Here is a 26371-nt window from a genome sequence, read left to right on the forward strand (position 1 = left end):
GAAGGATGTCATTACTGTTCTACTAAGTACTAAAGATGCATGGAACTTTGAAGGATGTCATTACTGTTCTACTAAGTACTAAAGATGCATGGAACTTTGAAGGATGTCATTACTGTTCTACTAAGTACTAAAGATGCATGGAACTTTGAAGGATGTCATTACTGTTCTACTAAGTACTAAAGATGCATGGAACTTTGAAGGATGTCATTACTGTTCTACTAAGTACTAAAGATGCATGGAACTTTGAAGGATGTCATTACTGTTCTACTAAGTACTAAAGATGCATGGAACTTTGAAGAATGTCATTACTGTTCTACTAAGTACTAAAGATGCATGGAACTTTGAAGGATGTCATTACTGTTCTACTAAGTACTAAAGATGCATGGAACTTTGAAGGATGTCATTACTGTTCTACTAAGTACTAAAGATGCATGGAACTTTGAAGGATGTCATTACTGTTCTACTAAGTACTAAAGATGCATGGAACTTTGAAGGATGTCATTACTGTTCTACTAAGTACTAAAGATGCATGGAACTAGGGGCTTCAATCATTTTCTCAATGACATATTAAGAAAAATGTCCTTTTTTGTTTTTTTGTAAAATACAGTGTTGCAATTGAAGTTGCATTTGTCTATTTGACACATCTTTATTTGATATGACTAGAAACAAAATACGGAATAAATGTCCAACTTGCTAAAACACCAAAATTGTGTGGGGGTTGAGTTATTTTGATCACAACTGTATATATATATATATATGTATATATACATATATATATATGTACAGTACATACATTTAGATAGATATACATACATATACAGTATATGTATATGGTTACTTTGCATGTTGTTGGCTCAATGCGGCCCAGTTTAAAAGTTTGACACATTTTTACTAGACTCAAAAAATTATTACCATATTACATCTTAGCTCTTGTGAAATGTATTTAATTTAGCATTTTCGTAGAAATTTTTTTTACAATGTATTATGTACAGCAAATCTAATGTACATCTGGAGAACGCATGATTTTTTCTTTTTGTAATACCTTTTTAAAAATGTGGTCATTTATTTAAAGGAGGTAAAAAAATGAATAAATAAAAAATCCAGCCTGTGTACTCGGTGATTGTGTGTCTGCAATGTAGAAAAGGAAATGTTTGCTTTTAAGTTGACAACCATGACAAAATGATAGTGACAAGACCATTTTCGGTCCAAATGATGAACTATTTGATCAACAGCGGTTCTGATGGCTTCTGAGATGTGTTTATGTCACTCGATGGGTCAATCACTGAGAAAGCGGGAAACTGATATGTCTTCCTGTAATGCAGCACTTCTCAATTATCTTCTGTTGCGCTGCCCCCTCGGATAAAAAAGTTAAAAAAATAAAATTTTCCGCCAAAACTATAGTATCAACTGTCTATAAAATTGTTATAAGTACACCTCTGCATACCATCATATCCTTATTAACATTGAAAAAAAGTAAAAAGAGAAATATAGAACAACTTGCAACAATTAATACATTTATTGACAATGTTTTTTAGTCTGTAAAGCTTCAAAGTTTCCCTGAAAAAAATCTAAAAATCTTAATTTTTTAAACTGTAGACATTTTTGGACCAAAAAAAAAAAGTAAACCCAATAAAAAAATAATACATCAAATGGATCAGCGACATTAACTCAGGAGTTTAATACATATACAGTGTATAAAAAACAACAACTTACATAACAAAAATCAGTGTCAAAAAATATTCAGTGCGTCCGACTGGAAGTCCCTGCAGTGGTGAGGTCGGCAGAAAAGATCACCAGGACCCCCATCTTCCTCCTAGCCGGGAAATCGCAAAAAGCTGCTGCCTGACCAGGGCTCAGAAAATCTGCAGAGGCTCCTCCCACCAACACCAAGGACTGTTTTCACTACTGGACTCTAGGGGTTCTAGCAGAACCTCCAGGTTCTGTAACAGCTTCTTCCCTCAGGCCATAAAAGTCTTGAACACATCATAATCCCCCCAAAAAACGGATTAACTGGCTGGAATACAAAGACAATATAACATACATCCATAAACATGGATGCATACACAAAAGTGAAATATATTTATCTGTACAGTAATTATTTATTTATATCTGCACCCTATTGCTCTTTTATCCTGCCCTTCAACGAGCTAACGCAACGGAACGTTGTTCTTATCTGTACTGTAAAGTTCAAATTTGAACGACAATAAAAATCAATCAATCAATCAATCAATGTTTATTTATATAGCCCCAAATCACAAATGTCTCAAAGGACTGCACAAATCATTACGACTACAACATCCTCGGAAGAACCCACAAAAGGGCAAGGAAAACTCACACCCAGTGGGCAGGGAGAATTCACATCCAGTGGGACGCCAGTGACAATGCTGACTATGAGAAACCTTGGAGAGGACCTCAGATGTGGGCAACCCCCCCCTCTAGGGGACCGAAAGCAATGGATGTGGAGCGGGTCTAACATGATACTGTGAAAGTTCAATCCATAGTGGCTCCAACACAGCCGCGAGAATTCAGTTCAAAGCGGATCCAAGACATCAACGAGAGTCCCATCCACAGGAAACCATCCCAAGCGGAGGCGGATCAGCAGCGTAGAGATGTCCCCAACCCATACACAGGCGAGCGGTCCATCCTGGGTCCCGACTCTGGACAGCCAGTACTTCATCCATGGTCATCGGTCCGGACCCCCTCCACAAGCGAGGGGGGGACATAGGAGAAAGAAAAGAAGCGGCAGATCAACTGGTCTAAAAAGGGAGTCTATTTAAAGGCTAGAGTATACAGATGAGTTTTAAGGTGAGACTTAAATGCTTCTACTGAGGTAGCATCTCAAACTGTTACCGGGAGGACATTCCAGAGTACTGGAGCCCGAACGGAAAATGCTCTAAAGTCTACGTCTAAAAATTAATACGTTCCTGCTGATTTTTCTTTATCCAAATAAGGATCTCAGGATAATTGGCTGCAATGAGAACATTTTGTAGTGCACAGCCTTTCAAAGCAGGAAGAATAAATGTTGAGACCGCCCCAACTGTTCCTAAATCCTGCATGTGCAGGAAATAAAGAGGAAATGCTAATTGCTAAAGTGCATGTTGGCTTTCTTTTGTTTGTCAGCAAACACAGCCAAGGTGTTCCTGGAGGTGCAGGATGAGAACGACCATCCTCCCGTCTTCTCCAGGACTCTGTACATCGGCGGTGTGACCGAGGACGCCAAACTCTTCAGCTCGGTGCTCAGGATCGTGGTGAGTAAAACACCCAGCGGCTGCGCTTGTGATTTCCAAAAATATGTCCTGGTACTAAAAAAAGAGAAAAAGGCCTGATTGAATTCCCTCGTCGACCGACACCTAAACCCGCTGCAGGGATGGGAGAATTCATTCCACCCTCAGGAGCTTTCTACCCTTGAACATGTCATTTCTGTCACTCTCTTGTTCATTGAGACGTGACTAGAAAGTCCTGTCTGACGATCAACACTTTCTGCCAGGATATCACTTGATTGTCTGCTCAAAGAAAGCTGTCCTCAGATTCCTGTGTTCCATAGTCATCTATTCCATGTGTTGTAAACATGACGAGGGATGCATTCACAAGACCGCATGACTCAAAATGTACTGTTACGTTTTGACGTACAGAACATCCATCCATCCATCTTCTTCCGCTTATCCGAGGTCAGGTCGCGGGGGCAGCAGCCTAAGTAGGGAAGCCCAGACTTTCCTTTCCCCAGCCGCTTCGTCCAACTCCTCCCTGGGGATCCCGAGGCGTTCCCAGGCCATCTGGGAGACATAGTCTTCCCAACGTGTCCTGGCTCTTCCCCCGTGGCCTCCTACCCAAACAACTCCCTAGGGAGTCCCGAACCACCTCATCTGGCTCCTCTCCATGTGGAGGAGCAGCGGCTTTACTTTGAGTTCCTCCCGGATGACAGAGCTTCTCACCCTATCTCTAAGGGAGAGACCCACCACCCGGCGGAGGAAACTCATTTGGGCCGCTTGTACCCGTGATCTTGTCCTTTCGGTCATGACCCAAAGCTCATGACCATAGGTGAGGGGGGGAACATAGATCGACCGGTAAATTGAGAGCTTTGCCTTCCGGCTCAACTCCTTCTTCACCACAACGTCCGCTTTACTGAAGACGCCGCACCGATCCGCCTGTCGATCTCACAATCTACTGTTTCTTCACTCGTGAATAAGAATCCGAGGTACTTGAACTCCTCGACTTGGGGAAAGATCTCTTCCCCAACCCATTGATGGCCCTCCTCCCTTTTCCGGGCGAGAACCATGGATTCGGACTTCATTTAGTTTGATCTGCAAATGATAACTGGTGCAGACCGCCAGATTTAAATGAGTCTTCCCAACGTGTCCTGGGTCTTCCCCGTAGCCTGCTATCGGTCGGACGTGCCTGAAACCCCTCCCTAGGGAGGCGTTCGGGTGGCATCCTGACCAGATGCCCGAACCACCTCATCTTGCTCCTCTCCATGTGGAGGAGCAGCGGCTTTACTTTGAGTTCCTCCCGGATGGCAGAGCTTCTCACCCTATCTCTAAGGGAGGAAACTCATTTTGGCCGCTTGTACCCGTGATCTTATCCTTTCGGTCATGACCCAAAGCTCATGACCATAGGTGAGGATGGGAACGTAGATCGACCAGTAAATTGAGAGCTTTGCCTTCCGGCTCAGCTCCTTCTTCACCACAACGGATCGATCCAACGTCCGCATTACTGAAGACGCCGCACCGATCCGCCTGTCGATCTCACCATCCACTCTTCCCCCACTCGTGAACAAGACTCTGAGGTACTTGAACTCCTCCACTTGGGGCAGGGTCTCCTCCCCAACCCGGAGATGGCACTCCACCCTTTTCCAGGCGAGAACCATGGACTCGGACTTGGAAGTGCTGATTCTCATCCCAGTCGCTTCACACTCGGCTGCGAACCGATCCAGTGAGAGCTGAAGATCCTGGTCAGATGAAGCCATCAGGACCACATCAACTGCAAAAAGCAGAGACCTAATCCTGCAGCCACCAAACCGGAACCCCTCAACTCCTTGACTGCGCCTAGAAATTCTGTCCATAAAAGTTCTGAACAGAATGGGTGACAAAGGGCAGCCTTGGTGGAGTCCAACCCTCACTGGAAACGTGTCCGACTTACCACCGGCAATGCGGACCAAGTTCTGACACTGATCATACAGGAAGTGGACTGCCACAATCAGACAGTCCGATACCCCATACTCTCTGAGCACTCCCCACAGGACTTCCCGAGGGATGATGACTATTATATTGTTTGCTGTTATATTCCTTGTCAATTAACAATTAAAAAGTCAAGGGCGATCACGGCCTTCCCGGTAAGGTCTATTCAGGTGTACTGGAGAGGAGGCTACGCAGGATAGTCCAACCTCGGATTCAGGAGGAACAGTGTGGTTTTCGTCCTGGTCGTGGAAGGAAGACAGGGAAGAGTGGATCGTGAGATCGACAGGTGGATCGGTGCGGCGTCTTCAGTAATGCGGACGTTGTACCGATCCGTTGTGGTGAAGAAGGAGCTGAGCCGGAAGGCAAAGCTCTCAATTTACCGGTCGATCTACGTTCCCATCCTCACCTATGGTCATGAGCTTTGGGTCATGACCGAAAGGATAAGATCATGGGTACAAGCGGTCCAAATGAGTTTGGGTCTCTCCCTTAGAGATAGGGTGAGAAGCTCTGCCATCCGGGAGGAACTCAAAGTAAAGCCGCTGTTCCTCCACATGGAGAGGAGCCAGATGAGGTGGTTCGGGCATCTGGTCAGGATGCCACCCGAACGCCTCCCTAGGGAGGTGTTTAGGGCACGTCCAACCGGTAGGAGGCCACGGGGAAGACCCAGGACACGTTGGGAAGACTATGTCTCCCGGCTGGCCTGGGAACGCCTCGGGATCCCCCGGGAAGAGCTGGACGAAGTGGCTGGGGAGAGGGAAGTCTGGGTTTCCCTGCTTAGGCTGTTGCCCCCGTGACCCGACCTCGGATAAGCGGAAGAAGATGGATGGATGGAGGGCGATCACGGCATGTTCTTGCCGCAAAAGTTGGTCCATTTTTTAGGGCATAAACGGGCGAGCTTTTCAGGCCAAGACTCAGTTTTTTACTGGAGGTCACCACACTAAACACACAAGTAAGAAGTGGCCGGCTGACTTTCCATCTGTTTGCTGGCAGTGTACATGTTCTCCATATGGTTGCAGTCCCTCACATCAGTGTACATGTTCTCCATATGGTTGCAGTCCCTCACATTAGTGTACATGTTCTCCATAAGTTTGCAGTCCCTCACATCAGTGTACATGTTCTCCATAAGTTTGCAGTCCCTCACATTAGTGTACATGTTCTCCATATGGTTGCAGTCCCTCACATCAGTGTACATGTTCTCCATATGGTTGCAGTCCCTCACATTAGTGTACATGTTCTCCATATGGTTGCAGTCCCTCACATTAGTGTACATGTTCTCCATATGGTTGCAGTCCCTCACATTAGTGTACATGTTCTCCATAAGTTTGCAGTCCCTCACATTAGTGTACATGTTCTCCATATGGTTGCAGTCCCTCACATTAGTGTACATGTTCTCCATATGGTTGCAGTCCCTCACATTAGTGTACATGTTCTCCATATGGTTGCAGTCCCTCACATTAGTGTACATGTTCTCCATATGGTTGCAGTCCCTCACATTAGTGTACATGTTCTCCATAAGGTTGCAGTCCCTCACATTAGTTGCAGTCATGGCAGTACATGAAGAACATTTAGCATTTACGTCCGTGGCTGAAGTAATGTGTGACATTTACAAGGTACATTTGCATAAATGCCGGTGATTCACATACTTGGCTCATGTTCTCTCCTCTTGCCCGTCCGCCACCTTCCATGAGGTCCTCGCTCCCCCGTCCTCGCGTCCATCAATATCCAGAGCAACGGGAGGTGGGGGGAAAAAAAAAGAAAAGGATTGCTGCTATTTGTCAGTGTCACTTGCGAAACGGGCGAAAATTGATGCCTGTGTTTGAGCTCAGTCGCCAGTCTGAATTTGTGCCTCTGAGGTTTTTCTTCGCTTTCACTTTCCATCACATTTGGTAGATGGACCGACTTAATGGAGTGCAGGGTGGCTATCAATTATAAACTGCTTTTCAAGATGAAACTTTTCCAATCCTGTCTTATACATACTATACACTGTATATGTATATATATATATATATATATATATATATATATATATATATATATAATTGAGCTGTTTTGCCACAATACCCAGCAATATGTTCGGAGGAGAAAAGGTGAGGCCTTTAATCCCAGGAACACAACTCCTACTGTCAATTATGGTGGTGGTAGTATTATGCTCCGGGCCTGTTTTTCTACCAATGGAACTGCTGCTTTACAGAGAGTGAATTGGACAATTACCTCCAAATTTTTCAGGACAACTTAAAATTATCAGCCCGGATGTTGGGTCTTGGGCACAGTTGGGTGTTCCAACAGGACTATGACCCCAAACGTACGTCAACAGTGGTAAAGGAATGGCTAAATCAGGCTAGAATGAAGTGTGAACAACTTAAGCCGTCGTCGTGTGGGTTCCATGGACCACTCAGGAAGGACATTGCTTTCGCAGTTTTGACTCTTGTTTACTTTTCAATAAAGGATGTATTTTGCGCCGTCGCCACCCTTCGCTGCTGCTCGCACTCCGTCTCTCGCTCTCCGTTTCTCGCTTTTCAGTCGGCCACGTGTCCGTCTGTTGCGTCTTGCTCTCTGTCTCTTTTGCTCTTCATCCACTGTTGCGGGCTCTCCAACTCCTTCCACCTCACCCTCCTCCACTGCTGCCCTTTTATACAGCCAGAGGAGATAAGTTGATTGTGCGCCGGTGCGCGATCCATGCACCTGAACCCTTTCCGCTCGGCCGCATCCTCCGCCTCCTTGCCGCCATCTTGGGCCGGGTTACAGCGTGTCCTGCCCCACCGCTCGTTCGCCGACTGCGCCTCTCCACAGAAGGTTTTAGCATGGCCTTCCCAAAGTCCTGACTTAATTAAACATGTGGACAATGCTGAAGAAACAAATCCATGTCAGAAAATCAACACATTTAGCTGAACTGCACCGATTTTGTCAAGAGGAGTGGTCAAAAATGTCAACCGATGCTTGTGAATGGACACCAAAAGCACCTCATTGCAGTGAAACTTGAAACAAAGAAAAAATGCTCTCTTACTTTGCTAAAAAATGCATGAGGATGATTTAATCACACGGGGAAACATTGGCTGGATTATTAATGTGTTACAAGGCCCGGGGGAACAATCAGCAGCAGCCAGGTGGAACTCCAGCAGGTGGAGATAACGCACGAGTCGCCTCCTGCAGCGCTTCTTCTGTCAGCCACGTAATGTGCGGCGCAGGGGGGGGGCTTTATGTTCATTGTGTTTTAAACAGCCTGTAGTTAAGTACATCATTTATAATTGTAAGTAATTGTATTGTAATATTTTTTGTAAGACATGGTTGATACATTAAAGGCCAGCACTAGCCCGAGGATGGTATCGCTTTATGGTGCGATTCAATTCAATTAGTGGACCATAAAAACGTGCATGATCACTTAATGCAGGGGTGTCAAACTCAAATCCAGAGTGGGCCAAAATTCTAAACTGAACAAAGCTGAGGGCCGAAGTTGAACAACTTTACCTTTTATTGGGACCCAAAGAAGTTTTGCATTGAATATTGAACAAGCAAGGCTTATATAACTTTATAGTGACATGTAAAATGGAGGTTTGTTGGTAGCTGGGGTGTATGTTGTAGTGTCCCGGAAGAGTTAGTGCTGCAAGGGGTTCTGGGGTATTTGTTCTGTTGTGTTGATGTTGTGTTACAGTGCGGATGTTCTCCCGAAATGTGTTTGTCATTCTTGTTTGGTGTGGGTTCACAGTGGGGTGCGTATATGTAACAGTGTTAAAGTTGTTTATAAGGCCACCCTTTGTGTGACCTGTATGGCTGTTGAACAAGTATGCATCCTCAGTTCCCAAACGTTTATTGAGTGTTGTTAAAAGAAAAGGTGATGTAACACAGTGGTGAACATGCCCTTTCCCAACTACTTTGGCACATGTTGCAGCCATGAAATTCTAAGTTTATTATTATTTGCAAAAAAAAAACGTTTTTGAGTTTGAACATGAAATATGTTGTCTTTGTAGCATATTCAACTGAATATGGCTTGAAAAGGATTTGCAAATCATTGTATTCTGTTTATATTTACATCTAACACAATTTCCCAACTCCTATGGAAATGGGGTTTGTGCAATCCCCAAAGCGGGAACTTTAAGTTGATGATTACTTCTCTATATATACATCTTTATTTATAATTGAATAACTTGATTATTTTTCAACAAGTTTTTAGTTATTTTTATATCTTTTTTTCCAAATAGTTGAAGAAAGACCACTACAAATGAGCAATATTTTGCACTGTTATACAATTTAATAAATCAGAAACTGATGACATAGTGCTGTATTTTACGTCTTTATCCCCTTTTTCTTCAACTAAAAATGCTTTGCTCTGAAAAGGGGGTACTTGAATTAAAAACAATTTTCACAGGGGGTACATCACTAAGAAAAGGTGGAGAACCACTGGATTAGATAACAAGGCCCACCTGGGCCATCTTCTCATCTTCGAGGCCGGTCCCTGCACACACTGTTCCGTGGCCGACCCGCAGACCACGCCACCCTCCACACAGTGATACAGTAAAAAAAAACAACTGTGGAAGCCATTGGGACAAATGTAATATCGAAATAACCCACGGGTCAAAATTGTCGGTATGTCCCGCTCTTGCAAAACTGGAAAAATTATCAAGTTGAAAGGCTTAAAAAAACACTTACAAAGCACACGACTAACAGCAACGGTGCATGAAACTCTCGTACACAAAGATTATATCTGTACACCAGAACGTGGTTCCTAAATTGAGAAGTTCCTCCAATGAGTGGTTTGTCCATCCCGGTTCTACGTAAAAGACGTCAACACTTTCCCCCGATGTGTGATTTTAGGCCAGCGATCCAGACACGGGGAACTTCAGTGCCATGGCGTACCGCCTCATCATACCTCCTACGGCAGAGGGACAGGACAGCTTTGTCATCGAGACCTACACCGGCATCCTCAAGTCGGCCATCATGTTCCGAAACCTGCGCAGGTCTTACTTCAAGTTCGAGGTCATCGCCACCGATGATTACGGGGAGGGTTTGAGCAGCAGCGCCGAAGTGGTGGTGAGTGTCCAACATGTCCTCGTAACACACTTGACTAACACTGTCCAAAGTGGTGGTGAGTGTCCAACATGTCCTCGTAACACACTTTACTAACACTGTCCAAAGTGGTGGTGAGTGTCCAACATGTCCTCGTAACACACTTGACTAACACTGTCCAAAGTGGTGGTGAGTGTCCAACATGTCCTCGTAACACACTTGACTAACACTGTCCAAAGTGGTGGTGAGTGTCCAACATGTCCTCGTAACACACTTGACTAACACTGTCCAAAGTGGTGGTGAGTGTCCAACATGTCCTCGTAACACACTTGACTAACACTGTCCAAAGTGGTGGTGAGTGTCCAACATGTCCTCGTAACACACTTGACTAACACTGTCCAAAGTGGTGGTGAGTGTCCAACATGTCCTCGTAACACACTTTACTAACACTGTCCAAAGTGGTGGTGAGTGTCCAACATGTCCTCGTAACACACTTGACTAACACTGTCCAAAGTGGTGGTGAGTGTCCAACATGTCCTCGTAACACACTTGACTAACACTGTCCAAAGTGGTGGTGAGTGTCCAACATGTCCTCGTAACACACTTTACTAACACTGTCCAAAGTGGTGGTGAGTGTCCAACATGTCCTCGTAACACACTTTACTAACAGTGTCCAAAGTGGTGGTGAGTGTCCAACATGTCCTCGTAACACACTTTACTAACACTGTCCAAAGTGGTGGTGAGTGTCCAACATGTCCTCGTAACACACTTGACTAACACTGTCCAAAGTGGTGGTGAGTGTCCAACATGTCCTCGTAACACACTTTACTAACACTGCCCAAAGTGGTGGTGAGTGTCCAACATGTCCTCGTAACACACTTGACTAACACTGTCCAAAGTGGTGGTGAGTGTCCAACATGTCCTCGTAACACACTTGACTAACACTGTCCAAAGTGGTGGTGAGTGTCCAACATGTCCTCGTAACACACTTGACTAACACTGTCCAAAGTGGTGGTGAGTGTCCAACATGTCCTCGTAACACACTTTACTAACACTGTCCAAAGTGGTGGTGAGTGTCCAACATGTCCTCGTAACACACTTGACTAACACTGTCCAAAGTGGTGGTGAGTGTCCAACATGTCCTCGTAACACACTTGACTAACACTGTCCAAAGTGGTGGTGAGTGTCCAACATGTCCTCGTAACACACTTTACTAACACTGTCCAAAGTGGTGGTGAGTGTCCAACATGTCCTCGTAACACACTTGACTAACACTGTCCAAAGTGGTGGTGAGTGTCCAACATGTCCTCGTAACACACTTTACTAACACTGTCCAAAGTGGTGGTGAGTGTCCAACATGTCCTCGTAACACACTTTACTAACACTGTCCAAAGTGGTGGTGAGTGTCCAACATGTCCTCGTAACACACTTGACTAACACTGTCCAAAGTGGTGGTGAGTGTCCAACATGTCCTCGTAACACACTTGACTAACACTGTCCAAAGTGGTGGTGAGTGTCCAACATGTCCTCGTAACACACTTGACTAACACTGTCCAAAGTGGTGGTGAGTGTCCAACATGTCCTCGTAACACACTTTACTAACACTGTCCAAAGTGGTGGTGAGTGTCCAACATGTCCTCGTAACACACTTGACTAACACTGTCCAAAGTGGTGGTGAGTGTCCAACATGTCCTCGTAACACACTTGACTAACACTGTCCAAAGTGGTGGTGAGTGTCCAACATGTCCTCGTAACACACTTGACTAACACTGTCCAAAGTGGTGGTGAGTGTCCAACATGTCCTCGTAACACACTTGACTAACACTGTCCAAAGTGGTGGTGAGTGTCCAACATGTCCTCGTAACACACTTTACTAACACTGTCCAAAGTGGTGGTGAGTGTCCAACATGTCCTCGTAACACACTTTACTAACACTGTCCAAAGTGGTGGTGAGTGTCCAACATGTCCTCGTAACACACTTGACTAACACTGTCCAAAGTGGTGGTGAGTGTCCAACATGTCCTCGTAACACACTTGACTAACACTGTCCAAAGTGGTGGTGAGTGTCCAACATGTCCTCGTAACACACTTTACTAACACTGTCCAAAGTGGTGGTGAGTGTCCAACATGTCCTCGTAACACACTTGACTAACACTGTCCAAAGTGGTGGTGAGTGTCCAACATGTCCTCGTAACACACTTTACTAACACTGTCCAAAGTGGTGGTGAGTGTCCAACATGTCCTCGTAACACACTTGACTAACACTGTCCAAAGTGGTGGTGAGTGTCCAACATGTCCTCGTAACACACTTGACTAACACTGTCCAAAGTGGTGGTGAGTGTCCAACATGTCCTCGTAACACACTTTACTAACACTGTCCAAAGTGGTGGTGAGTGTCCAACATGTCCTCGTAACACACTTGACTAACACTGTCCAAAGTGGTGGTGAGTGTCCAACATGTCCTCGTAACACACTTGACTAACACTGTCCAAAGTGGTGGTGAGTGTCCAACATGTCCTCGTAACACACTTTACTAACACTGTCCAAAGTGGTGGTGAGTGTCCAACATGTCCTCGTAACACACTTTACTAACAGTGTCCAAAGTGGTGGTGAGTGTCCAACATGTCCTCGTAACACACTTTACTAACACTGTCCAAAGTGGTGGTGAGTGTCCAACATGTCCTCGTAACACACTTGACTAACACTGTCCAAAGTGGTGGTGAGTGTCCAACATGTCCTCGTAACACACTTTACTAACACTGTCCAAAGTGGTGGTGAGTGTCCAACATGTCCTCGTAACACACTTGACTAACACTGTCCAAAGTGGTGGTGAGTGTCCAACATGTCCTCGTAACACACTTGACTAACACTGTCCAAAGTGGTGGTGAGTGTCCAACATGTCCTCGTAACACACTTGACTAACACTGTCCAAAGTGGTGGTGAGTGTCCAACATGTCCTCGTAACACACTTTACTAACACTGTCCAAAGTGGTGGTGAGTGTCCAACATGTCCTCGTAACACACTTGACTAACACTGTCCAAAGTGGTGGTGAGTGGCCAACATGTCCTCGTAACACACTTGACTAACACTGTCTAAAGTGGTGGTGAGTGTCCAACATGTCCTCGTAACACACTTTACTAACACTGTCCAAAGTGGTGGTGAGTGTCCAACATGTCCTCGTAACACACTTGACTAACACTGTCCAAAGTGGTGGTGAGTGTCCAACATGTCCTCGTAACACACTTTACTAACACTGTCCAAAGTGGTGGTGAGTGTCCAACATGTCCTCGTAACACACTTTACTAACACTGTCCAAAGTGGTGGTGAGTGTCCAACATGTCCTCGTAACACACTTGACTAACACTGTCCAAAGTGGTGGTGAGTGTCCAACATGTCCTCGTAACACACTTGACTAACACTGTCCAAAGTGGTGGTGAGTGTCCAACATGTCCTCGTAACACACTTGACTAACACTGTCCAAAGTGGTGGTGAGTGTCCAACATGTCCTCGTAACACACTTTACTAACACTGTCCAAAGTGGTGGTGAGTGTCCAACATGTCCTCGTAACACACTTGACTAACACTGTCCAAAGTGGTGGTGAGTGTCCAACATGTCCTCGTAACACACTTGACTAACACTGTCCAAAGTGGTGGTGAGTGTCCAACATGTCCTCGTAACACACTTGACTAACACTGTCCAAAGTGGTGGTGAGTGTCCAACATGTCCTCGTAACACACTTGACTAACACTGTCCAAAGTGGTGGTGAGTGTCCAACATGTCCTCGTAACACACTTTACTAACACTGTCCAAAGTGGTGGTGAGTGTCCAACATGTCCTCGTAACACACTTTACTAACACTGTCCAAAGTGGTGGTGAGTGTCCAACATGTCCTCGTAACACACTTGACTAACACTGTCCAAAGTGGTGGTGAGTGTCCAACATGTCCTCGTAACACACTTGACTAACACTGTCCAAAGTGGTGGTGAGTGTCCAACATGTCCTCGTAACACACTTTACTAACAGTGTCCAAAGTGGTGGTGAGTGTCCAACATGTCCTCGTAACACACTTGACTAACACTGTCCAAAGTGGTGGTGAGTGTCCAACATGTCCTTGTAACACACTTTACTAACACTGTCCAAAGTGGTGGTGAGTGTCCAACATGTCCTCGTAACACACTTTACTAACACTGTCCAAAGTGGTGGTGAGTGTCCAACATGTCCTCGTAACACACTTGACTAACACTGTCCAAAGTGGTGGTGAGTGTCCAACATGTCCTCGTAACACACTTGACTAACACTGTCCAAAGTGGTGGTGAGTGTCCAACATGTCCTCGTAACACACTTTACTAACACTGTCCAAAGTGGTGGTGAGTGTCCAACATGTCCTCGTAACACACTTGACTAACACTGTCCAAAGTGGTGGTGAGTGTCCAACATGTCCTCGTAACACACTTGACTAACAGTGTCCAAAGTGGTGGTGAGTGTCCAACATGCCCTCGTAACACACTTGACTAACACTGTCCAAAGTGGTGGTGAGTGTCCAACATGCCCTCGTAACACACTTGACTAACACTGTCCAAAGTGGTGGTGAGTGTCCAACATGTCCTCGTAACACACTTGACTAACACTGTCCAAAGTGGTGGTGAGTGTCCAACATGTCCTCGTAACACACTTGACTAACACTGTCCAAAGTGGTGGTGAGTGTCCAACATGTCCTCGTAACACACTTTACTAACACTGTCCAAAGGTTGATTGTGGACATTTTATTTGTAATGGCTGATATTAAAAGTTAAAGTACCAAGGATAGTCTCTCTCACACACACACACACTCTCACACACACTAGGTGTGGCGAAATTATTCTATGTATTTAACCTATTGTTATGAAGGTGTCTGTTACTACATCATATATATATATATATATACATATATATACATATATATATGTATATATATATACATATATATATATACATATATATATATATATATATATACATATATATATACATATATATATACGTATATATACATATATATATATATATATATGTATATACATATATATGTATATATATATATACATATATATATATATATATATATATATATATATATATATATAAATATATATATATATATATATATATATATATATACTTGCAGTGTGTATATTGTACATATTACATACTGTTATGAAGGTGTCTGTTGTTACATTATATACACACATGCAGTGTGTATACAAAAAAAATGGAGTGTTTTAGATGCCTTTGAAGGCTACAACTGTGACACACATGAGCCGCATCTTGCAAGCTATTTTATTTTTTTTTAACAACTTTAGAATCCCAAAAAAACACGTGTTTTCTTGTTGTTCATTACGATTGTGAACGATGGGCAACATTCTAAAAAAAGTGCAGCTCCCCTTTAAAGTCATGTTGAAATGGAATCTTTACAAATGGCACTAGAACTTGGTGCACTGTGGACAAATGGGGCCAATTATTTTCAATGTTTTTTATTTTTGTTCTTGTCTTAATCTTTTTGTTTGTTGTTTTACACTTTTCTCAACTTTATTTTTTAAAAGCCTAACCAGAGACAAGGTTTGCAAATTAGCCTGTGGCTCAAAGTCCTAAGTACTTTGACATCGGCTACCTGTCAAATAATTACATCAACTAATACTTACATTTAACATGTCCAAATTAAAACGCACAAACAATCGCGCAAAATTCTTTACCAAAAACCACAACATCACTGTTTAGTTCTCCATAAATATAGATTGTTAAACTTAGCTAACATTCAAAGATTAACATCAATACAAATGGCCCATCGAATCCTAAATAACACTAACACCAGCGCCACTTAAGCACTTTGTCCAGTTTACATCTGCTGTGACAACTAGAAACACAGCAGCCTCCACCAGGGGGCAGTGTAGTGTACACAGATGTAAAACATATTTTGCACAATCAGCCTTTTCATATAAAGAATGGAACAACTTCACAACAAACTTGAAAAGTTTAACATATTACTCTACATTTACAATTGAAGTTCAAAAGTGGCTTTGGAGCAATCAAAGCTGCTCACACGGTCAATAAGGTGGACACTATGTTCGACACATCAACTTAATGTGTATTATATTCATCCATGACAGCATTTTTGTTGTAAATTACGAGGTGTGTCTGTTAAAATCATGGTTGTTTTTACAAATGATGTCAGGTGTGAACAAGAGCATGTATTGTCTTTGTGTGATGATGTAAATGTTATGTGCTTGTATTGTACATTAAGTATGTGTCCATGAAAGGGCATTTTATGATTTTTCTTAATTTGATAACATGATATGCTATGATTTTATTGTACTGATTTTTTTTGCATGATTTTTGTATCCCATTAATTTAGGTAGCCAGGGACTGCAGATGGAAATGAGCTATTTAGCTATAATCTGGTACAGAACATATCTGTCTTTGAGCTTAATGTTTCTGTGCATTGTCCCTTCAAATGAAGACTAAACTAAATTAAACACATCACTCATTCGTAAGGCAAAGGCATAAAGCCGACTTGGTTGTTATTGTTGACACGACAACGAGGTGCGCTGTGTTATAGAGTTACAGAGTCAATTTAAATTACAGTAAACTCTCTTGGGGGTCTGTCTGTTGTCTCCTTGGACTGCAGGTGTCCGTGGTCAACGCACTGGACATGCAAGTCATCGTGTCCACTGTCTCACCCACTCTGGTTGAAGAGAACAGGGACCAACTCATAAGGTAAACACAACATTTATCATTGAGTAACGAGGTTTAAAGGCCTACTGAAAGCCACTACTAGCGACCACGCAGTCTGATAGTTTATATATCAATGATGAAATATTAACATTGCAACACAGGATGGACCGCTCGCCTGTATCGGTTGGGGACATCTCTACGCTGCTGATCCGCTTGAGATGGTTTCCTGTGGACGGGACTCTCACTGCTGTCTTGGAGCCACTATGGATTGAACTTTCACAGTATCATGTTAGACCCGCTCGACATCCATTGCTTTCGGTCCCCTAGAGGGGGGGGGTTGCCCACATCTGAGGTCCTCTCCAAGGTTTCTCATAGTCAGCATTGTCGCTGGCGTCCCACTGAATGTGAATTCTCCCTGCCCACTGGGTGTGAGTTTTCCTTGCCCTTTTGTGGGTTCTTCCGAGGATGTTGTAGTCGTAATGATTTGTGCAGTCCTTTGAGACATTTGTGATTTGGGGCTATATAAATAAACATTGATTGATAAAACATTGAATACGGCCGCTTTAGTTTACTAAATTGCAATTTTAAATTTCATGCTAAAACGTCGCGGTATGATGACGCGTGCGTGTGACGTCAGGGATTGTAGAGGACGTTTTGGTCCAGCACCGTTCACAGCTATAAGTCGTCGGTTTTCATCGCATAATTCCACAATATTCTGGACTTCTGTGTTGCTGAATCTTTTGCAATTTGTTCAATTAATAATGGAGACTTCAAAGAAGAAAGCTGCGGGTGGGAAGCGGTGTATTACGGCCGCCTTTAGCAACACAAACACAGCCGGTGTTTCCTTGTTTACATTCCCGAAAGATGACGGTGAAGCTTTACTATGGAACAGAGCGGTCAAGCGAACATGGTACCCTACCACATGTCAACCGGCAGGTTTCGGTGAGAAAATGGTGGTATTATGTCGGCTGTTATCGTAGACATAAGCGGAGCGATTGCGTCGTACCTCCTGCACCTGTCAAAGAGGCAGCTGCGGACTGTCTTGCCTCTTCCCAACGGCCGCCCCCGACCATCGGATGCTTCCACCGTGGAGGAAGCATCGACTGCCTTCGCCTCGTCGAGAAACGTGGCTTCCCTTGGAGATACTGGCGGTCACCACGCCCGTGGCCACACCCCTCCGACTTTCAGTTTGGACAGTTACGACCGTATTATCTCACTAGCCAGTCACCCTCTGCATAGTGTTATCAGTAGCCAGAGGAGCCTGTTCAGTTCTAGACTGCTTCATCCCAAGTGCAGGACTAATAGACTCAAAAACTCCTTTGTCCCACACGCCATTAGACTGTACAACTCCTCTCTGGGACGGGGGGGTACTAGGATGACAGGGGATGCAAAACAATAACAGTGCACTACATTTTCATAACATGGTCACTACTGCCTACTTTGTCTTGTTTGATTGATTGATTGATTGAAACTTTTATTAGTAGATTGCACAGTACAGTACATATTCCCTACAATTGACCACTAAATGGTAACACCCCAATAAGTTTTTCAACTTGTTTAAGTCGGGGTCCACGTTAATCAATTCATGGTAAATTCATGTTATATTCTTATTTTACTGTTATATTTGTATTCCCATTGTTGCTTTTTAGTTTGTATTCTTATTGTAATATTTCTCTATTTTGTTTCCATTTAAACCCCCATTATTTACTTTTTACTTTTATTTAAATTGATCTCAACGCTGTGCACTGCTGCTGGAATTTTAATTTTCCTGAAGGAACTCTCCTGAAGGAATCAATAAAGTACTATCTATCTATCTATCTCACTAAAACACTAGTAACACAATAAGCAGATAAGAGATATTCCAGAATTATCCTAGTAAATTTGTCTGATTACATCTGAATCGCTCCCCCTGTATTTTTTTTCCCAGTCCTTCACTCTCACTTTCCTCATCCACAAATCTTTCATCTTCGCTCTAATTAATGAGGAAATTGTCGCTTTCTCAGTCTGAATCGCTCTTGCTGCTGGTGGCCATGATTGTAAACAATGTTCAGAAGTGAGGAGCTCCACAACCCGTGACGTCACGCGCACATGGTCTGCTACTTCCGGTACAGGCAAGGCTTTTTTATTAGCGACCAAAAGTTGCGAACTTTATCCTGGATGTTCTCTACTAAATCCTTTCAGCAAAAATATGGCAATATGGGGAAATGATGAAGTATGACATAGAATGGACATGCTATCCCCGTTTAAATAAGAACATCTCATTCCAGTCGGCCTTTAAGAAAAAAACGAAATAAAGTCAATGCGGACGTGTGTGGGTTGGATCATTTTCGGTAGATAATTATATGTATTTCACATATGTTGTAATAGCAAGTTTGGGTTTAATAAGGATGCGAGAGGGAAGGGAAATAGATTTGCCACATCCACCTTTATCCAATCAGTTTGTTATTTTCCGCAACATTTGCTTGCCCTCCAGTGTGACTTACAGTTAATTGTTTTTTTCTTGTTGAATAGACACACACGACTCCAACTGCACTTCCTTTCACTGAATTTGAGGCGTTTCTGCTTTACGGTGGCAACTAATTCCTCGTATGGATTTGTTAGCGAGAGAGTGGAGAGATGTGTTTGTCAACGCCTCCAATTCTAAACCGCTGGAGGCAAAAGGGAGAAAACTTAGTGGAAACATGCACCTCTACACCTCTTCTTCATGGTGTCGCTGTCATTAAAATCCTGTAAGGTGGATCGGCTTGAAGTTTCTCACATAGTTCAATGCACTCTGCAAAGCACCCACTGAAAATCAAGGCTTTGAGCTCTGTCTCCGGTACATTTTGTACAGTCCAAGCACTCCAAAATGCTTCAAATCTATTCTTAAGCTTTTCCAGTCCATAGTGCATCCAACATAATAGTGAGAGTCCAGTCCATAGTGGATCTAACATAATAGTGAGAGTCCAGTCCATAGTGGATCTAACATAATAGTGTGAGAGTCCAGTCCATAGTGGATCTAACATAATAGTGTGAGAGTCCAGTCCATAGTGGATCCAACATAATAGTGAGAGTCCAGTCCATAGTGGATCTAACATAATAGTGAGAGTCCAGTCCATAGTGGATCTAACATAATAGTGAGAGTCCAGTCCATAGTGGATCTAACATAATAGTGTGAGAGTCCAGTCCATAGTGGATCTAACATAATAGTGAGAGTCCAGTCCATAGTGCATCCAACATAATAGTGAGAGTCCAGTCCATAGTGGATCTAACATAATAGTGTGAGAGTCCAGTCCATAGTGGATCCAACATAATAGTGAGAGTCCAGTCCATAGTGGATCTAACATAATAGTGAGAGTCCAGTCCATAGTGGATCTAACATAATAGTGAGAGTCCAGTCCATAGTGGATCTAACATAATAGTGTGAGAGTCCAGTCCATAGTGGATCTAACATAATAGTGAGAGTCCAGTCCATAGTGCATCCAACATAATAGTGAGAGTCCAGTCCATAGTGGATCTAACATAATAGTGAGAGTCCAGTCCATAGTGGATCCAACATAATAGTGAAAGTCCAGTCCATAGTGCATCCAACATAATAGTGAGAGTCCAGTCCATAGTGGATCTAACATAATAGTGAGAGTCCAGTCCATAGTGGATCTAACATAATAGTGTGAGAGTCCAGTCCATAGTGGATCTAACATAATAGTGAGAGTCCAGTCCATAGTGGATCTAACATAATAGTGTGAGAGTCCAGTCCATAGTGGATCTAACATAATAGTGAGAGTCCAGTCCATAGTGCATCCAACATAATAGTGAGAGTCCAGTCCATAGTGGATCTTACATAATAGTGAGAGTCCAGTCCATAGTGGATCCAACATAATAGTGAAAGTCCAGTCCATAGTGCATCCAACATAATAGTGAGAGTCCAGTCCATAGTGGATCTAACATAATAGTGAGAGTCCAGTCCATAGTGCATCCAACATAATAGTGAGAGTCCAGTCCATAGTGGATCTAACATAATAGTGAGAGTCCAGTCCATAGTGGATCCAACATAATAGTGAGAGTCCAGTCCATAGTGGATCTAACATAATAGTGAGAGTCCAGTCCATAGTGGATCTAACATAATAGTGTGAGAGTCCAGTCCATAGTGGATCTAACATAATATTGTGAGAGTCCAGTCCATAGTGGATCTAACATAATATTGTGAGAGTCCAGTCCATAGTGGATCTAACATAATAGTGAGAGTCCAGTCCATAGTGGATCTAACATAATAGTGAGAGTCCAGTCCATAGTGGATCTAACATAATAGTGAGAGTCCAGTCCATAGTGGATCTAACATAATAGTGTGAGAGTCCAGTCCATAGTGGATCTAACATAATATTGTGAGAGTCCAGTCCATAGTGGATCTAACATAATAGTGTGAGAGTCCAGTCCATAGTGGATCTAACATAATAGTGTGAGAGTCCAGTCCATAGTGGATCTAACATGATATTGTGAGAGTCCAGTCCATAGTGGATCTAACATAATAGTGAGAGTCCAGTCCATAGTGGATCTAACATAATAGTGAGAGAGTCCAGTCCATAGTGGATCTAACATAATAGTGAGAGTCCAGTCCATAGTGGATCTAACATAATAGTGAGAGAGTCCAGTCCATAGTGAATCTAACATAATAGTGAGAGTCCAGTCCATAGTGGATCCAACATAATAGTGAGAGTCCAGTCCATAGTGGATCTAACATAATAGTGTGAGAGTCCAGTCCATAGTGGATCTAACATAATAGTGAGAGTCCAGTCCATAGTGGATCCAACATAATAGTGAAAGTCCAGTCCATAGTGGATCTAACATAATAGTGAGAGTCCAGTCCATAGTGGATCCAACATAATAGTGAGAGTCCAGTCCATAGTGGATCTAACATAATAGTGTGAGAGTCCAGTCCATAGTGGATCTAACATAATAGTGTGAGAGTCCAGTCCATAGTGGATCTAACATAATAGTGTGAGAGTCCAGTCCATAGTGGATCTAACATGATATTGTGAGAGTCCAGTCCATAGTGGATCTAACATAATAGTGAGAGTCCAGTCCATAGTGGATCTAACATAATAGTGAGAGAGTCCAGTCCATAGTGGATCTAACATAATAGTGAGAGTCCAGTCCATAGTGGATCTAACATAATAGTGAGAGAGTCCAGTCCATAGTGAATCTAACATAATAGTGAGAGTCCAGTCCATAGTGGATCCAACATAATAGTGAGAGTCCAGTCCATAGTGGATCTAACATAATAGTGTGAGAGTCCAGTCCATAGTGGATCTAACATAATAGTGAGAGTCCAGTCCATAGTGGATCTAACATAATAGTGAGAGTCCAGTCCATAGTGGATCCAACATAATAGTGAAAGTCCAGTCCATAGTGGATCTAACATAATAGTGAGAGTCCAGTCCATAGTGGATCTAACATAATACTGATAGTCCAGTCCATAGTGGGGCCGGGTCAGCAGCACAGAGACGTCCCCAAGCGATGCACAGGCGAGTGGTCCACCCCGGGTCCCGAGTCTGGACAGCCAGCACTTCATCCGTGACCCCCCCCCCCCACCCCACCCCTATTATCGGACATCTCTAGTAACAATATTAAAGGTACTGATATTAAAAAAATAAGTTGATTATGCATAAAAAGATGCCTTTAGATAAATATCAATCACAGGAGAGAAGGCTGGTTCTGGATGACCCATGTGAGTCTATAATCCAGTGTTTTATGTCCCGGCCCAAATTAATTACTGATAACGATGGAGTGAAACATCTTTGGACCTCTCGGGACTCACACTTCAGCCTAATGAGGCAATTTAAAAGGCAAACGGGTGTTTAAGAGTTTGCTTTGGCAAAAGTGTGCCATGTTTCTCATCACACCACCGACATATTAAACATGCACACATTCATTTGTCATTGGACTTGTTTTAATATCTTATTGTTTTACTAGAGTGCAGGCGGTCTAATTATCTGCTGGCTCAGCCAGGACCGCGGCCCAATCGAACCGCGTTTGCCAAAATCCGAGGTGCCAGAGTCGGTTAAATTGGATGATGTGAATCTAACAGACCGGGACGAAAAGGACTCTGTTTTTTTTTTAATTGTTTTTTTCTTGCAGCATTTTGGAGCGCCACGTCCAGGACCAGATCCCGGGCGCGAAGGTGATCGTGGAGTCCATCGGACCACGTCGTCACGGCGAAGGCTTTGAGCTGGAGGACTACAGCAAGTCGGACCTGATGGTGTACGCCATCGACCCGCTGACCAACAGAGCCATTTCCAGACAGGAACTCTTCAAGTAAGGTTTTGACTGCTGTAAAGTTGCATGAGACGTTTTATTTTTACTAATATTAATGTGAAGGTTCAACCTCGAAGACTTCTGTGGGAATGCAACAACAAGGACTCAGATTTCCCCCTTTGGAGCCAGTCCCGGAGTTGGGGCAGAATAGCTTTCCAGTGAGGGTTGGACTCCGCCAAGGCTGCCCTTTGTCACCGATTCTGTTCATAACGTTTATGGACAGAATTTCTATCAATCAATCAATGTTTACTTATATAGCCCTAAATCCCTAGTGTCTCAAAGGGCTGCACAAACCACTACGACATCCTCGGTAGGCCCACATAAGGGCAAGGAAAACTCACACCCAGTGGGACATCGGTGACAATAATGACCCAGGCGCAGACATGGTGTATTCAGGTGTACTGGAGAGGAGGCTACGCCGGATAGTCGAATTTCGGATTCAGGAGGAACAGTGTGGTTTTCAAGCTGGTCATGGAACTGTGGACCAGCTCTATACTCTCGGCAGGGTCCTTGAGGGTGCATGGGAGTTTGCCCAACCAGTCTACATGTGCTTTGTGGACTTGGGGAAGGCATTGGACCGTGTCCCTCGGGAAGTCCTGTGGGGAGTGCTCAGAGAGTATGGGGTATGGGACTGTCTGATTGTGGCGGTCCACTTCCTGTATGATCAGTGTCAGAGCTTGGTCCACATTGCCGGCAGTAAGTCGGACACGTTTCCAGTGAGGGTTGGACTCCGCCAAGGCTGTCCTTTGTCACCCATTCTGTTCATAACTTTTATGGACGGAATTTCTAGGCGCAGTCAAGGCGTTGAGGGGTTCCGGTTTGGTGACTGCAGGATTAGGTCTCTGCTTTTTGCAGATGATGTGGTCCTGATGGCTTCATCTGGCCGGGATCTTCAGCTCTCACTGGATCGGTTCGCAGCCGAGTGTGAAGCGACCGGGATGAGAATCAGCACCTCCAAGTCCAAGTCCATGGTTCTTGCCCGGAAAAGGGTGGAGTGCCATCTCCAGGTTGGGGAGGAGACCCTGCCCCAAGTGGAGGAGTTCAAGTACCTAGGAGTCTTGTTCACGAGTGAGGGAAGAGTGGATGGTGAGATGGACAGGCGGATCGGTGCGGCGTCTTCAGTAATGCGGACGTTGTATCGATCCGTTGTGGTGAAGAAGGAGCTGAGCCGGAAGGCAAAGCTCTCAATTTACCGGTTGATCTACGTTCCCATCCTCACCTATGGTCATGAGCTTTGGGTTATGACCGAAAGGACAACATCCCGGGTACAAGCATCCGAAATGAGTTTCCTCCGCCAGGTGGTGGGTCTCTCCCTTAGAGATAGGGTGAGAAGCTCTGCCATCCGGGAGGAATTCAAAGTAAAGCCGCTGCTCCTCCACATGGAGAGGAGCCAGATGAGGTGGTTCGGTCATCTGGTCAGGATGCCACCTGAACGCCTCCCGAGGGATGTGTTTTGTGCAGTAAGAACGATAGGAGGCCAGGGGGAAGACCCAGGACACGTTGGGAAGACTATGTCTTCCGGTTGGTCTTCCCTGCCTAGGCTGCTGCCCCCGCGACCCAGAAGATGATGTACAGTACTGGATGGATGGAACTTTCAACCTTTATTAACTTCACAGGCAATGGTTGACGTAACATTTGACCTTTTTCAACTTTCATACTAACTACCATGTTTTTTTGGACCATAGGGCGCACCGGGTTATAAGGTGCACTGCCGATGAGCGGGTCTATCCAGGTCCGACATTATGTTCTTTACAAGTGTATGCAAACTTTTGACCACAACTGTAAGTGCGGTGTCAATACAGCAATGAAGCGTTGCTTTACATCATCAATTTTGTAAAAAAGAAACACAACTTTATATTAGAAATGACCACAGCAAAGGATGAATGTCCCATAACAAGAAGATAGAGAAAAAGAAGAAGCTTATTGACTGGGGAGTCTGCACGGACTACAAAGGCGGAAGTCCGCAAATTTTCAAGACTTATGCAGATCTCAAATACAGATGAGAAAGTAAGAAAAGTTGCTTTTGCATAATATTGCAAAACAAAACATCAAATAATATGCCTTACCTTATACACACACCTTAATAATAGTCCCATGTTGAAAAACAGTACAACCCATCAAGTGGTGCGGCTTCATAGCTTACCAAAGTCTTACTAAAACAAATTGATGGATTTTTGAGCACCGTGTGTAATGTTCTATATTGTAAATGGAACATATCAAATGTTGGTGTTGTTTACTTGAGTCATATTGCAGTCTACACATATCTCTTATGTGTGACTGCCATCTACTGGTCACACATAGCATTTCAGCATGTACCAAATAAAATAGCTTCGAGGTCAGTAAGCACAAACTGGGTGAGGGTGGGCCGCAAGAAAGGATATCTTAAAAAATCTAACATGCACTTTTTAATGAATTCACCTTCTTTGAATGTCTTTCCTGCCCTGGCAACATACTTGCCAACCCTCCCGATTATTCTGGGAGACTCCCGAAATTCAGTGCACCTCCCGAGGCAACCATTCTCCCAAATTTGCCTTTAACGTCCTCTACAACAAGTCATGGCGTCCGCCCTTTCATCAAACAAACAGCGTGCCGGCCCATCACAGAATATATGCAGCTTTTACACACACTCACAAGTGAATGCAAGCCATACTTGGTCAACAGCCATATAGGTCACATAAACAACTTTAACACTGTTACAAATATGCGCCACACTGTGAACCCACACCAAACAAGAATTACAAACACATTTCGGGAGAACATCCAAACCCTAACACAACATAAACACATTATAACAAATACCCAGAACCCTTTGCAGCACTAACTCTTCCTGGCTACAATAACTCAAGTATATATATATATATATATATATATATATATATATATATATATATATATATATATATATATATATATATATATGTATGTGTATGTATATATATATATATATATATATATATATGTATGTGTATGTATGTATGTATGTATGTATATATAGCTGGAATTCACTGAAAGTCAAGTATTTCTTTTATATATATATGAAATAATTGACTATTAACCACGCCCCCTCCCCACCCCCGACCACGCCCCCTACCTCCCAAAATCGGAGATCTCAATGTTGGCAAGTATGATCCCTTTTCTCCACAATTCAGCAATTACTGATACTTTGTGGTTGCCAGGTTACCACTTTTTACAAAA

The 26371-nt window shown here is 43.6% G+C and overlaps 1 protein-coding gene across 5 annotated transcripts in view; it reads left to right on the forward strand.

Moving 5' to 3' along the window:
* Nucleotides 1–26371, forward strand: part of pcdh15a (protocadherin-related 15a) — a 564893-nt gene that overhangs the window by 497611 nt on the left and 40911 nt on the right. For all 5 annotated transcript variants that reach the window (XM_061911787.1, XM_061911785.1, XM_061911784.1 and 2 more), the window contains 4 exons: nucleotides 3121–3248; nucleotides 9984–10199; nucleotides 16839–16927; nucleotides 23000–23176. In XM_061911787.1, the coding sequence (XP_061767771.1) occupies nucleotides 3121–3248; nucleotides 9984–10199; nucleotides 16839–16927; nucleotides 23000–23176 (610 nt within the window). The remainder of the gene's footprint in view (nucleotides 1–3120; nucleotides 3249–9983; nucleotides 10200–16838; nucleotides 16928–22999; nucleotides 23177–26371) is intronic.

This window comes from Nerophis ophidion, linkage group LG09, assembly GCF_033978795.1.
Source record: "Nerophis ophidion isolate RoL-2023_Sa linkage group LG09, RoL_Noph_v1.0, whole genome shotgun sequence".
Classification (NCBI taxonomy): domain Eukaryota; kingdom Metazoa; phylum Chordata; class Actinopteri; order Syngnathiformes; family Syngnathidae; genus Nerophis; species Nerophis ophidion.